Source organism: Staurois parvus, unplaced genomic scaffold (assembly GCF_062004578.1).
Source record: "Staurois parvus isolate SC_StPar_1 unplaced genomic scaffold, SC_StPar_1.0 ptg000581l, whole genome shotgun sequence".
Classification (NCBI taxonomy): Eukaryota; Metazoa; Chordata; class Amphibia; order Anura; family Ranidae; genus Staurois; species Staurois parvus.
The window spans coordinates 9,136,527-9,152,208 of NW_028318377.1; the positions used below are offsets into that span (position 1 = coordinate 9,136,527).

A 15,682-nucleotide genomic window follows, 5' to 3' on the forward strand; every position below is an offset into this window, starting at 1 on the left:
AAATATATTAAGGTTTATTAAATTTCACTTGTATTTAAATACTGATTTTTGCAAAAATATTAATTATTCACAGTGGAGCACGACACAAATTTAATATTATATATTTGCACATGTTTATAACTCTTTAACTCTTCTCCACTCTAACTAAAAAACAAGTTTTATTTTTTATTATTATTATATATTATTTTTATTTAAGTTATATTTTAAGCAGTATGAGCATTCTTCACGTTATTAGAAAATCGAATACTATGACTATTTATTATACTGTGCTCAAGCTGGTCTAGAGATCGATCTGCACAGACAGGACATGTGTGTACTCAGGCTGGACGGCTGACGGTGAGCGTTGTCAGCACAGCTGCTCCTTTAAGAAGCCGGTCACATGATTCTGGGAGCAGAGGGCACTTCAGCGTTGGAAGGAAGAGGTTTATGGAAACGCAAATCACAAGCAAGAGACTTCATTTCTGTACATGATAATTCTGTTGCCTGTGAGAGCAGCAAAGGATCCCCTGCACAATACTCATCATACACCGCCGGGGTGAGAATCACTATTAGTGAAGAGTAGAAATGTTTGTTTTCTTTACAAAAACTTTGTCCTGCATATGAAGCGGTATCTTCCATTATTACTCTGGTTCTACAGCCTAGCTCAGAACAGATTCTAAGAAGACCGCAATACGTATATATACGTTCCAGAAGTGGGGAAGAGATCAGCCATAAACTTTTCTTTCAGCCTGGATTTCTGATGAAAGTGGTCTGAGCAGTTCATTAGCCACTGGAACACTTTCTGTACCTGTGCCCCCCCCCCCCCCCCCCGCTGCTCACCGGTGTTTCTCGGGCTCACTGTTAAAACCAGCGTGCACGAGAAAAGATCCGACGGTGCGGCTCGCTGCTCCTAGAGGCAATGAGAGATTCTATGGTCTCTGATCACCTCTATGGTGTTGGAGGTCCAAAGCGGCATCATGACGTCACATCCAGTCCAGGACAGATGTAAACAATTGTTTTCTTAAAGAAAAAGAACAAAACATTTTTTTTTTAATCTTTTGCTTTTAAAGGAGAGATTTGGAGTCTTTTTGACCCCAGATCTCTCCTTAACCACTTTGCGCCGGCACCTCCTGGCGCTTTAAAAGTTTCAGAAGCCGGGCGGGGTTTTAGGGTCATGTGACCGCCGTGATTCGCCATCATGGTGGTCACATGATCGGAAAAGGTCCCGATCGCAAGGGGAGATCAGAACCAGGGGCGGACTGACAACTCATGGGGCCCCGGGCAATAGGGGATCATGGGACCCCTGTGTCCTTGCCCAAACTCGGAGAACCCAGCCATTATGTACGAAATTGTCCCGCAAAACTACGTAAGTCTCTGACTACCCTGCCTGCTAAACTACCACCTGCAACCATTAGAGAAAGGTGGTACAAAGGATACACATCACCCTGGACTGTAGTGTACTTTATAGTTTTTTTTTATATTACATCAGAACGTTTTGTATTTATGCACTTAATTGTTGCAGTGCAACACATCTGAGTTGATTACTAAAACTGGAGAGTTCAAAATCTGGTGACAACTCATGGGGTGTCTGGGGTGTCCCCATGAGTTGTCTGGTGACAACTCATGGGGCCCCCGGGCAATAGGGGATCATGGGGCCACTGTGTCCTTGCCCAAACTCAAAAAAGCCTATGAAAAAGGTACCAGAGACATCTCATGGGGCCCCCTACTGACCCCGGGCCCTCGGGCAGTGCCTGAGTTTCTAAATGGTCAGTCCGCCCCTGATCGGGACCTTCCCGTGAGTCACGGACATATGTGCTGGTAGTGCGCAGGGTGCTCGCTCTCAGCACATATGTATTTTCTAATGGCACGCAAATATGCAAGGCCCAGATGCCGAGAGGTCACATATTTGCATGCGCTCGGCATCCAGGGGTTAAAGAGGACCTATCATGCTTATTTCTATTACAAGGGATGTTCACATTTCTTGTAATAGGAATAAAAGTGGTAAACAAAATATAAAAGTGGTAAAAATGTAAAGCTCCCCCATCCCTCCGTGCACGCAGAAGTTAACACATATGTAAGTCATGCACGCATGTGTAAACGGTGTTCGCAGCACACATGAGGTATTGCCCTGAACGTTAGAGCAATAATTCTAGTGCTAGACCTCCTCTGCAACTTTAAACAGGTAACTTGGAAAAATTTTGAAAGAGTCGCCTATGGAGATTTTTTCAGTAGTTTGTCACCATTCCACGAGTGTGCCCAATTTTAAAGCACCGTAACATATTTTTCAGATTTCAATTTCAGCTTAAAATTTATTTTTTCAAAAAAATTGTGTTTGAAAAACTGCTGCACAAATACATGTGACATAAAAAATTGCAACAATCGCTATTTTATTATCTAGGGTCTTTGCTAACAAAAAATATATAATGTTTGGTGGTTAGAAATAATTTTCTAGTAAAAAATACTGATTTAAACTTGTAAGTAAAACGTGCCAGAAAATGCTTGGTCTTCAAGTGCTTTTAAAGGGCCACAAAATCCAATACAAGAATGTTCTTACATAAGAACATGGTCACTAATTTGACTTTTGCTAAACAGAAAATCCTAAAAACACGAAGAAGTCTTCTGCTCCTCACATCAGCCATTCAGAAAGCACAGAAGCCAGAGTGTCAGTGTAACAGCCAGGAAACCTGCATTTTCAGAAGGGGTCAGTAGTAGCAGTCTATGTGTTTTTCTCAGGAAGGTTTATCTTTAAAAGGTTAGTCGACCTCTACATCATGCACCCTTCCTACTCCCACCCCCCAGTCACCGGTGTACTTACCTCTGGGGTTGCCAAGCTGTTAGCACCCCCCACAGCCACTCCAGTGTTCTGAGGATTTGAAACCCCATTCTTCTCTCTCTTTTCCATGCAGTGCTTCAGGGATGGACCAGATGTATTCACTGTGACAGTGATGACCATGAGTGGTACAAGTGGATAGCCATCCATCTATCCATAGGCTGCATAGAGCTGTATTAGACCTTGTATGTTTAATGTCCTGGTAAGCCATGTGGTGTGGGGGTGGCTGCGTGCACTGTAATTGGTGGAGGTGGTACAAAGGATACACATCACCCTGGACTGTAGTGTACTTTATAGGTTTTTTTATATTACATCAGAACGTTTTGTATTTATGCACTTAATTGTTGCAGTGCAACACATTGGAGTTGATTTACTAAAACTGGAGAGTGTAAAATCTGGTGCAGCCAGGGGTGGCCTGAAAACTCATGGGGCCCCCGGGCAATAGGAGATCATGGGGCCCCTGTGTCCTTGCCCAAACTCAAAAAAGCCTATGAAAAAGGTACCAGGGGCATCTCATGGGGCCCCCTACTGACCCCCGGACCTCGGGCAGTGCCCGAGTTTCCAAATGGTTAGTCCGCCCCTGGGTGCAGCTGGGCATGTTAGCCAATCAGCTTCTAACTTCTATACTAACATACTAACATTTATAGGTAAAGGTGATCCAGGGAATATCCGATTGCCTCTCGGGGGATCAGGAAGGATTTTTTTCCCTGCAGGAGCAAATTGGCTTATTCTTTTTTTTTGCCCTCCTCTGGATCAACTGTGGGTATAGGATTATAATTTTTTTTTTTTTTTAAATGGTTGAACTGGATGGACTTTTGTCTTTTTTCAGCCAGACTAACTATGTAACTTCAGCTTGTTCAATTAAGTTTTGACAATAAAACCTGGAAACAGATTGGTTTCTATGAAGAGCTGCACTGGATTTTATATACTCCAGTTTTAGTAAATCAACCCCATTATTTATGTTTAGTCTGGTTATTGGGTATTCAGAGATCAGTGAGTGCTGCTGTTACCTTCATATGTATATTTTGTGTATGGTTTACACTAAGAGCGGTTTGTGTGCTATTTTTGGTTTCACATGTTGTGCTAATATAATCAACTCTGTGCTGAACTGTGCCACAAGCCACTAGTGCTTTTTATTATACATATTCACCAGCTTCTTGTGATAATCAATGCCATGTGTGCCATTGTTAAGGGATTATCAGTGATCTGTGTTTGAGATATGACAAAGATTCAGCCTGCAGTATCTATATTTAACCATTTAGCCGCCTGGCCTATAGCCGTTTGGCGGCCGCAAAAATGCTGTAGCTTTCCGGTTGCACGCCATTTGGCGTGCTCCCGCACGTGCGCAGTTTGCGCGGTTGCAGAGCTGCGCAGCGGCACGATCTGTCACCGGCCGTGTACCTCGGACACGGCCGGTGACAGATCTGAGTACCAGCCCCTGTTGCTGGTACCATGTGACCTGTTGTGACCAATCACAGCAGGTCACATGACAGTTGTATACAATGGATGGCTTCATTCATGCCATCCATTGTATACTAGTGCCTAGCTGTGAATGGTCACAGCAGGTCACATGCACATGTCATGTGATTAGCTGTGGCCAAATCACAGCTAAGCACAAAAAAACCAAAAAACAAACCTGAATGAATCGATGTCATTCAGGTAAATGCTTGCTTATAGCAAAGTAATTCTTTGCTATAAGCAAATTGTGTAAAAAAAAAAAAAAAATACCGATCACTTCCCCAAAGTAGTACAATGTTACTATGGTAACATTGTACTACTTTGGTCATAGTAAAATATGAAAAAAAATCTTAAAAAAAAATAAAAAAAAATGTAATAAAAAATTAAAAATAGTAACAAAATAAAAAAAAATAAAAAAAATATATATAATTTATTTTCATACTGTCACCAGTCAGTGTCCCTGTTCACCGCCATGCCAGTTATATGATGACGCTGTACTGCACTGGTGACAGTATGTAAAAAAAAATTGTGAAAATAATTTAAATTTTTTCATTTTCTGAAAAATTATGACAAAAAAAATACAACTTCAAAAAACTCACCATGCCTCTTATGAAGTACGTCGGACTGTCTACTCTGCAAAAAGGGGTCATTTGGGGATATCTGTACTATTCTGACATTCTTGGACCTCAAGAAATTAGATTGGCCGTCAGTACTTCAGGATTGATCAATTTTCAGATCTATACCATAGTTTGTGAACTCTATAACTTTCCTACAGACTAAATAATAAATACTAATTTGGGTTATTTTCACCAAAGACATGTAGCAGAATACATCTCGGCCTAAATTTATGAAGAACAATTATTTATTTGTAAACTTTTATAACAGAAACTAAGAAAAACGTGTTTTTTTTTCAAAATTGTTTGTCTTTTTTTGTTAATTTAGCAAAAAATAAAAACTCCAGCGGTGATTAAATACCACCAAAAGAAAGCTCTAGTTGTGTGAAGAAAATTATAAAATTTTAGTTTGGGTACAATGTTGTATGACCGCGCAATTGTCATTCAAAGTGTGAGATCGCTGAAACCTGAAAAATGGCCTGGGCAGGAAGGGGTAAAATTGCACGGTATTGAAATGGTTAAAGAGGAGCAGAAAACACATGTTGCTCACTTGCAGTCCAAGTTTAATGTGTTAAACTGAAATGGATAACATTATACAGCTAATTACTGGTTCACACTAGCCCGCAGGCTTCAGGCTGGTTGCAGGTTCAGGAATTGCACCTGTTCCCACACCCACAACCACCCACAGGCACATTGTGTTTCTCTTGTGAAGAATGTGGGGGTGTCATTAATTCTGAATGGCACCCCCACGCATCTCATCTCGCAGCGCGATCGTGGGTGCAGGAAACTGCATGGTGCTTTTGCTTGGTGAAACGAGGGCACAGCAGGTCATTCAAATGAAAAACGATGGCCGCACGGCCTTCACTAGTATGATTCAGGCCAGCAGTAGTGGCAGTGCAGGCCACATGGAAAAGCACATTCATTTGTATTAGAGAATTACCATTACTAACATATAGGATACTAAACAGAGAAAGTGAGTGTCAGAACAAACACAAAACTGACCAAAGATAGAATAAACATAGGGGTTGATTTACTAAAGGCAAATAGACTGTGCTTCTGCTCGTTTACAAAACCTTAGAGCAACTGCACTGCAAGTGCACAGTCTATTTGACTTTAGTAAATCAACCCCCAAAGTGTGACTAACCTGTATTTAAAGAGGAAAAGAAAAAACATGTTGCTCACTTGCATTACGAGTTTAATGCGAGCTTATTGGTATAGTCTCCTGAAGTCACTCTACAAATCATTAGAGCTCCCTCTAGCTGCAGCCTAGTAATAGCATTACTGGGAGGTTTATTTTACTTTCTACACTATAAACAGGTGAAGACATGAAAATATATGAACATTTATAACTGTTAACCACTTGAGCTCCTGAGGATTTACCCCCTTAATGACCAGGCCTCTTTTTGCTACTCGGCGCTGCACTAATTCAACTGATAATTGCGCGGTCATGCAATGCTGCACCCAAACGAAATTTACGTCCTATTTTTCACACAAATAGAGCTTTCTTTCAGTGTAATTTGATCACCTGTGCGCTTTTTATTTTTCACGCTATAAACAAAAAAAATGCCAAAAATTTTGAAGAAAAACAATATTTTTTTTACTTTCAGCTATAAAAAATATATAGTAAACTCAAAGTTGGTTATAAATTTAGGCCAAAATGTATTCTGCTCCATGTTTTTGGTAAAAAAAATCCCAATAAGTGTATATTGATTTCTTTGTGTGAAGTTATAGCGTCTACAAACTATGGTATAGATACTGCAATTTACGCCATTTTTCTGCTATACAGCGCTGCGCTAGTTTAACGGACAATTGTGCGGTCATGCAATACGGTACATAAATGAAATTTACATCCTTTTTTCCCCACAAATTGAGCTTTCTTTCGGTGGTATTTGATTGCCTGTGCGGTTTTTATTTTTTGCGCTATAAAAAAAAAGGCTGACAATTTTGAGGAAAAAAAAAAAATATTTTTGGACTTTTTGCTATAAAACATGTCCAGTAAAAAAAAATGCAAAAATCAAATTTAGTCATAAATTTCTGTCAAAATGCATTCTGCGACATGTCTTTGCTAAAAAAAAATCCCAATACGTGTAAATTAATTGGTTTACGTGAAAGTTATAGCGTTTACAAATGGCGGGAAAGATACTGGAATTTTTAATTTTTATTTATACTAATAATGGCGCCGATCAGCGACATATGGCGGCAATCAGCGACATATGGCGGCGACCAGCGACTTATGGCAGGACTGCGGGACTGCGGCGGATATTTTGACACTGGCGGGGGGGAACTGACTTGGGGTCACTGCCATCCCCAGTGACACCAATACAGTGATCAGTGGAAAAAAACCACTGAAACTGTACTAATGTCACTGGGGAGGAAGGGGTTAACATTTTTAGAATTTGCTGTGTAAGAGTGTTTGTGTCTGAGTGTTTTACTAGGGGGGGGGTGTACTGGACGGGGGGAGGGAGGGGGGAGCTGATCGAGGGAGAGAAACTCTGCAGCTTCTCACAAGCTGTCAGAGAACTGACACAGAACAGGGCTGTGTGTAAACAATGCAGCCCTGCTCTATGTCAGCGATCACCGTCAATCGCGGGAAAACGGCCGGTAAAAACCGGCCGTGACCCGGAGGCTGACACCCACTGCTGACACCCACGGGACAGGTAGGGCGGGCGCGCGGTTTTGAAGGCAGCCGTTTTAAAACGTGCTTTTGCCTACGAGTGCCGCCCTGCCGCTGTTTATATGCGGTGGCTGGGGGGCAAGTGGTTAAGAAGCAAAGTGTCCATAAATATGTCTTTTAAAAACTCCCACAAATAATGAGAAACATCCACAAGTAAAAAACGTTTCTGTTTTGTGTTCAGGTTGATTCAATGGACTTTCATCTGGCATGATTTTTTATATGTGATTTTGTATGTGTTGGACACTTGCACTTGTGTATTAGTTGCGTTCCCCTAAAGGGAATCACTTGCCTCACAGTTATTTGTTCCCCCTGATTGGGGTTATTTTATGTGGGGGGGTCACTTGTGCAGTTTGTGACAGCTCACCTATATGTTACTATGTCTTTTATGTTTATATGTGTTATTGATACTTCTGTTTAGTATTTATTTTAGCGCTACACCATTTTTTTCATAATATTTGTATACTTTGTGGTAAAAGAGGGTGCTAGCTGCTTAGGGTAGGTTACATCCATTTCAGCTCAGGGGTCTTTCTCCTTCCACTCAGCTGGTCTCTCACAATGAGCATGGTGGATGGCTGTATAGCAGTGGGCCCCTATATCAAGTACGTTGACCACCAGCTTCCTGAACCTTGTCCACTCTTAAGAAACTATTTGAATTCCTGCATGCTTTCTATTCCCTGTTACTTCCTGTACATTATGGCATTAGTTACTAAAACAGAAAGTGATGGGAAATCTCTCCAATGGAGACACAAATGGTAATAAAAACCTGACTGAGGTTCCCTACTTAGGCCGTTGTTTGGTGGACTGCACAGTTGTAGCCATATCTACAGCTGACATAATGCTGCTTACAATAGTGGATCCTAGTTTTAGTTTTTTTGCAGCAATAATTACTAAATATGTGAAGGGTTAAGTCTTTTTAAGGTGTCATCCTTATTTTGTGCCTAGAGTAAATATACTGTAAATCCTGATGCATGTCGTCTGTACATATGAGTGTTTTTCTTCCCTTTATAGCTGAAAAAATGAAGTACACCAGCACAAGAGGAGCTGTGTCTGGTGTGGGGTTTGATGAGGTCTTATTTTCGGGATTTGCTGCAGATGATGGTCTGTATATGCCGGAGCAGATCCCGAAGCTGGATGAGCAGACTCTCAGATCATGGAGCGCTCTCTCCTACAAGGAGTTGGTGAAGGAAGTGTGCTCTCTCTTTATTCCTTCGGAGCTCATCCCCAGGAATGATCTACATGGTAAGTTACACGTTAACGAAAAGTGAGAGAAATGTATAAATTGCTACTGCTAAAGAGTTCACAAAGGTTGATTGGTGGCCAGGAGAAGTAGCTCCAGTTCTTAGTAAGGGCAAGTCGATATGCAGTATACGGCACTATTTAGCTCTTTAGTTGAGGAAAAGCACTAAGGAAAAAAAGGTCCCTAACTCACTATAAGCGCCATGTCACTCCTTGACACAGGTGCATTTCAGCGTAGCAACTGGTGTGCAGTGCAATTTGGGTGAGATCAGACTTTTTTTTTTTTTAACATTTTTGTAACCACTTCTCAACCGTGCCATAGCCAAAAGACGGTTACAGTGCAGTCTTCTACTTCTGGGAGGGTGTCTATAGATGTCCCCCCAGAACCCTGCCCCGTGCATGCCCCCCGGATGCGCATTGGGCACGCTCTGTAATCACCTTTGGACACAGTTGATCACAGATCAAAGTAAAGGCTCAATCACATCGGCCCTTTGCCATGTGATCACCTGTGTCCAATCACAGCTGATCACATGTAAACAAATCTGCCGGTTATCAGCATTTCAGCATATCGGCTCTCCTTTCCTCACACAGTGACAGCACGTGAGGAAAGGAGAGCTGATAACGGCAATCCTGACGGGACACATCTACAATGATAATCAGGGCACTGATCTTCAGTGCCCCAATTATCAATGCAGCCCCATCAGTGCAGGTTCTTAGTGCCTATCAGTGCAGCCTATCAGTGCCGGCTTATCAGTGCAGCCTCATTATTGCCCATCAGTGCAGCCTCATGAGTACCCATCAGTGCAGCCTCATTAGTGCCCATCAGTGCAGCCTCATTAGGGCACATCAGTGCAGCCTCATTAGGGCACATCAGTGCAGCCTCATCAGAGCACATCGGTGAAGAAGAAAATTTTCATAACGAAAACTAAGAAAAACTTTTTTTCAAAATGTTCAGGCATTTTTCCTTTGTTTTGTGGCAATAGCCGCCCATCACAGTGCCACAGCATCTGCTGTGAATAGACCCTTATTTCAAAAGGAAAAATACATTGTAACTGCTTAAAATGCCTAAAATGTGATAGCTGGAGTTAGGCTTTAATTTCTTAGCCATTTATGTAAAGTCCATCTAAATCTACTAGTCCATCTAACACTAACCTCACCCTAGGATGACAGCACTGCTGTCCAAGGGTGGCTACATGGCTGCTCCATAGATACAGCTGATGATTGAGTGTAGCCACCCTATGGCTTCATGCACATGGGTGAATGAATTTATGCTGCCAAAAGGTGGCAGAAAAAATGCCACTGATTTTGTGTTTTTTCACTTTTAGGTGCGTTTTATGCGCATTTACATGCATATGGTGTTTAGAAGCGGTTGCATGCAAACTCATTCTATTGGCTAGAATATTCATGCATTCTATCCATTAGAATACAGTGAAGGAAATAAGTATTTGATCCCCTGCTGATTTTGAATGTTTGCCCACTCACAAAGAAATGATCAGTCTAAAAATCGAATGGTAGGTGTATTGTAACACAGAGACAGAATAGCAACAAAAAATTCAAAAGAAATGCATGTCTAACAAATTATCAAGTATTTGATCCCCTTCACAAAACATGACTTAGTACTTGGTAACAAATCCCTTGTTGGCAATCACAGAGGTCAGACGATTCCTGTAGTTGGCCACCAGGTTTGCACACATCTCAGGAGGGATTTTGGCCCACTCCTCTTGGCAGATCCTCTCCAAGTCAGTAAGGTTTAGTGGCTGATGTTTGGAAACTTGAACTTTCAGCTCCCTCCACAGATTTTCAGTCAGATTAAGGTCTGGAGACTGGCTAGGCCACTCCAGGACCTTAATGTGCTTCTTCTTGAGCCACTCCTTTGTTGCCTTGGCCGTGTGTTTTGGGTCATTGTCATGCTGGGACACCCATCCACGACCCATTTTCAATGCCCTGGCTGAGGGAAGAAGGTTCTCACCCAAGCTTTGACGGTACATTGCCCCGTCCATCGTCCCTTTGATGCGGTGCAGTTGTCCTGTCCCCTTAGCAGAACCCCCCCCCCCCCAAGCAGAATGTTTCCACCACCATGTTTGACAGTTGGGATGGTGTTCTTGGGGTCATAAGCAGCATTCCTCCTCCTCCAAACACGACCAGTTGAGTTGATGCCAAAGAGCTCGATTTTGGTCTAATCTGACCACAACACTTTCAACCAGTCCTCTTCTGCATCATTCAGATGTTCAGTGGCAAGCTTCAGATGGGCCTGGACATGTGCTTTCTTGAGCAGAGGGACCTTGCGGGCACTGCAGGATTTCAATCCTTGTTGGCATAGTTCGTTACCAATTGTTTTCTTGGTGACTGTGGTCCCAGCTGCCTGGAGATCATTGACAAGATCCTCACATGTAGTTCTGGGATGATTCCTCACTGTTCCCATGATCATTGACACTCCATGAGGTGAGATCTTGTATGGTGCACCAGACCTAGGGAGACTGACAGTTGTTTTGTGTTTCTTCCATTTGCGATGATTCCACCAACTGTTGTCACCTTCTCACCAAGCTGATTGGCGTTAGTTTGGTAGCCCAGTCCAGCCTTGTGTAGGTCTACAATCTTGTCCCAGACATCCTTGGACAGCTCTTTGGTCTTTGCCATGGTGGAGAGTTTGCAATCTGATTGTTTGATTGCTCCTGTGGACAGGTGTCTTTTATACAGGTAACACAATGAGATTAGCAGAACTCCCTTTAAGAGACTGCTTCTAATCTCAGCTTGTTACCTGTATGAAAGACACCTGGTAGCCAGAAATTCTGCTGAATGATAGGGGATCAAATACTTACCATGAACATGCAAATCAGTGCATCATTTGTTAGACATGCATTTCTTTTGAATTTTTTGTAGCTATTCTGTCTCAGTGTTACAATACACCGAACATTCGATTTTTAGACTGATCATTTCTTTGTGAGTGGGCAAACATTCAAAATCAGCAGGGGATCAAAAACTTATTTCCTTCACTGTAAATACACGCACGTGTTTACATGTGTTTAGGGGCATGTATATGCGTTTGTGTGGAGAAACCGCAAAAGCCGCTTCTTGGGGAATGCATGCTTGGGAAATTTCTTTCCGCCACTAGACAAAAACACCTGCATGTGCATGGGCCCATTACCTAAAATGCAGTGGTGTTCAGAGGTGAAAAAAAACCCCAAACACCCTTGAAAGTGGCGTTTTCTGCATCTGTGTGCATGAGGTCTAAGACAGGAGGTGGATTGCTGCCAGATCACCAGGTAAAGATAAAAGAAAAAAAAAAGAAAACTAATGCAGCCACCACATCTCAGGACTGGTAAGCTGCAGTATATTACATTTATGGTTTTTGGGTTTAGATATGTGGAATGCAGTGATAACTCTTCTCTGTGTAGATCTGATCGACAAAGCTTTACTGCGCTTCAGACACCAAGACATCGTTCCAATTACCAGACTGGAAAATGGGTTGAATGTGATGGAGATGTGGCACGGTCCAACATACGCTTTTAAAGACCTCGCTATGTCCTGTGTGGGGCAGTTTCTGGATTACTTTTTGAAGAAAAGCAAGCGGCATGTGAACATCCTGGTTGGTACGTTGTCACCAATATATCATTGTTATCCCACAGATGGCCGAAAGAACATTAAAGCGGTTGTAAATCCTCACATATACCCAGTGAAGTGACTGGCCTCAAAGTGGTTGTAAAGGCTCAAGGTTGCATTCTATGCACAAAGGTAAAAAACCTTTAGTGTGCAGCAGGGGAGGACTGACAGCTCATGGGGCCCCCGAGCAATAGGGGATCCTGGGGCCCCTGTGTCCTTGACCACACTCAAAGCACACCCAAAAAAGCCTATAAAAAAGGTACCAGGGGCATTTCATGGGGCCCCCTACTGACCCTGGGCCCTCGGGCAGCGCCCGAGTGCTCTAATGGTCAGTCCGCCCCTGGTGTGCAGCATCCCTCCCAGCCCCCCCTAATACTCCCCTAAGCCCCCTCTTGATCCAGCGATGTGCACTGGACTGTTCCGGGACTCCCTCTCCTCATTGGCTGGGACAGAAGCAGGAGGCCTTGGCTGTCAATCACAGCCAGTGAACCAATGAGAAGTGAGAGAGCAGGGGGCCGAGCCGTGGCTCCGTGTGAATGGACACACAGCCAGCAGGTGCCCCCATAGCAAGCTGCTTGCTGTGGGGTCACCTGACATGAGGGAGTGGCCAGGAGAGCATGCAGTGGACCTGAGAAGAGGAGGATCCAGGCTGCTCTGTGCAAAACCACTGCACACAACAGGTAAGTATATAGACATATTTGTTTTTTTTTAAACAAAAGCCTTTAGAATCTCTTCAAGTAATGTACAGAGATGAAAAAAATCCTCTTACATAAGTTGTACCTGTTTATCTACCATTGTGTTTCTCCTACATCCATTCAAAGTGCAGAATTTACACAGGATCTCTCAACTCTGAAAAGGAGGGGGTGGGGTGCTGAAGTTACATCAATGAGGAGAACTGATTGGAGGGAAGGGACCCCCCCCCTTCACACAGGAACAGAGTTGCGGCTGTCAATCACAGGCTGTGTCCTCTCCTGTCACCATTTTTCTTTTGGTGCCATGAAAACTTGTCAGAAGTGACTCATGTTTATAGCAGAGAGACAGAATTGACTCTTAGTGCTCTGGATTGAGACAAATACACACTATAGAGGGACATGTTTTGTTCATATTTCATGTCTGAGGTTTACAACTACTTTAAGTGAAAACATCTGAAATACACATATTTTTCAGTGGACAGATTTCCTTTAAGTGTGGTACTTTGGAGAGTAAATCAGACTTAACACAAGCTACATGTTTTCTTGCTGTGTGCAGTACGCAGTAATGTGTCTAATGTGTAAAACTTCCAGCTATTTATTACCTCTCACTGAGATCACAGCACTCCCCCCAACAATGTATTCATCTGATTTCCTCTCCTGAAGGACTGCACCATCTTTGTTCAGCCACCATCCAGGGTCAGCATCTACTTTCTGGACTGAGGTGACATAGCCATGTAAATTTTAGTGCTTGTGCAATTCTTGGCTGTGTTCACAAATGCCTTACACAAATCAGCCTCTGCTGCATCCTCACGTTGCAGTGTTACAATGTACAGTCTGATCCTCCTACCTGTAGAGCACTGATGACATCATTTCAGCCTAGACAAAGACTGACTGAATCTTGAGGATTGCCTTTTAACGATGAAACTTGGAGCTTTTCTGAAAAGAAAATGATACTGTTACTCTGTATTGTGACATATCAGGAATTTATTCATGCAGACTTGTTATGTTACTGACAGGTCCACTTTAACCCCGTGTTTATATCTCACATTTATTACTGACTGATTATTTTAATTACTGACCAGAAGCTTTCAGAAATATTTCTGTATTATTCAGCGCTGTGTATCTTATGTTTCAGCAACATCTGGAGACACGGGAAGTGCTGCAATTGAGGGTGTTCGAGAAAATCCGAATATTGATATCATTGTTCTGTTCCCACTTGGACGCTGTACTAAGATCCAGGAGCTGCAGATGAGCACAGTGTTTGAGGATAATGTTCACGTGTTAGGGGGTAGGTAGCCGGTACATTACTATTAGTCAGGATTTAACCACTATGTACGTCCCGAGAGCGAAGCGCTCAAAGCAAACTTGTGGCAGTAGCAGCCATGTGCTTTGTATTTATTTCAGTCAAAGCCAGGGGCGGACTGACCATTTGGAAACTCAGGCACTGTCCAAGGGCCCAGGGTCAGTAGGGGGCCCATGAGATGCCCCTGGTACGTTTTTCATTGGCTTTTTTTGAGATTGGGCAAGGATACAGGGGCCCCATGATCTCCTATTGCCCGGGGGCCCCATGAGTTGTCAGTCCGCCCCGGTCAAAGCTGGCCTCCAGCTGTAATTTAAAAGTGATCCGGGCAGCTGTATAGCCGCCTGATCACTTTAACAGTGTAGGCACATTACATGGGGAGGCTGCAGGGCACATTACATGGGGAGGCTGCAGGGCACATTACATGGGGAGGCTGCAGGGCACATTACATGGGGAGGCTGCAGGGCACATTGCATGGGGAGGCTACAGGGCACATTGCATGGGGGGCAGCAGCAGGGCGCATTACATGGAGGGCAGCAGCAGGGCGCGTTACATGGGGGGCAACAGCAGGGCACATTACATGGGGGACAGTAGCAGGGCACGTTACATGGGGGACAGCAGCAGGGCGTGTTACATGGGGGACAGCAGCAGGGCGCGTTGCATGGGGGCAGCAGCAGGGCACGTTACATGGGGGACAGCAGCAGGGCGCGTTGCATGGGGGCAGCAGCAGGGCACATTGCATAGGGGGCAGCAGCAGGGCGCGTTACATGGAGGACAGCAGCAGGATGCATTACATTGTACATGGAGGCAGCAACAGGTTTTGTTGCATGGAGGGGCAGCATAAGGGCACATTACATGGAGGGGTAGCACCAGGATATATTATTTTGTACATGGAGTCAGCAGCAGGCTATATTACATCTTCCTTCATCCTTGGGTCAGCTGATAGCTTCCCATGGTTTCCAACACCATTTCTATGCTGATGACACACAAATCTATCTCTCTACTCCTCAGCTCACCCCATCAGTTTCCTCACGTATCACCGATTTACTAACAGATATATCAGACTGGATGTCACACCTCTTCCTAAAATTCAATCTATCCAAAACTGAGCTCATAATATTTCCTCCCCCACGTGTCTCTTCCCCTGATTTCTCAGTCAGGATCAATAGCACGACTATCAACCCATCCCCACATGCCAGGGTGCTAGGGGTAACCCTGGATACTGAACTATCTTTTCAGGCTCACATCCAATCCCTGTCCAAATCATGCCGCCTCAACCTCCGCAACATCTCCAGAATA

At 43.5% G+C, this 15,682-nt stretch overlaps 1 protein-coding gene across 2 annotated transcripts in view; it reads left to right on the top strand.

Moving 5' to 3' along the window:
• The first annotated feature begins 384 nt into the window (after nucleotides 1-384).
• The window catches only part of LOC149450183 (threonine synthase-like 2), a 40,641-nt gene continuing 25,343 nt past the window's right edge, over nucleotides 385-15,682 (top strand). Inside the window, exons 1-5 of one of the 2 annotated variants that reach the window (XM_089692340.1) lie at nucleotides 397-535; nucleotides 2,886-3,011; nucleotides 8,564-8,794; nucleotides 12,187-12,381; nucleotides 14,219-14,371. In XM_089692340.1, coding sequence (XP_089548466.1) covers nucleotides 8,572-8,794; nucleotides 12,187-12,381; nucleotides 14,219-14,371 — 571 coding nt within the window. In that variant the 5' untranslated portion in view covers nucleotides 397-535; nucleotides 2,886-3,011; nucleotides 8,564-8,571. Of the gene's footprint in view, nucleotides 536-2,885; nucleotides 3,012-8,563; nucleotides 8,795-12,186; nucleotides 12,382-14,218; nucleotides 14,372-15,682 lie in introns of both variants that reach the window. The other variant, XM_089692339.1, reaches the window with a different exon arrangement.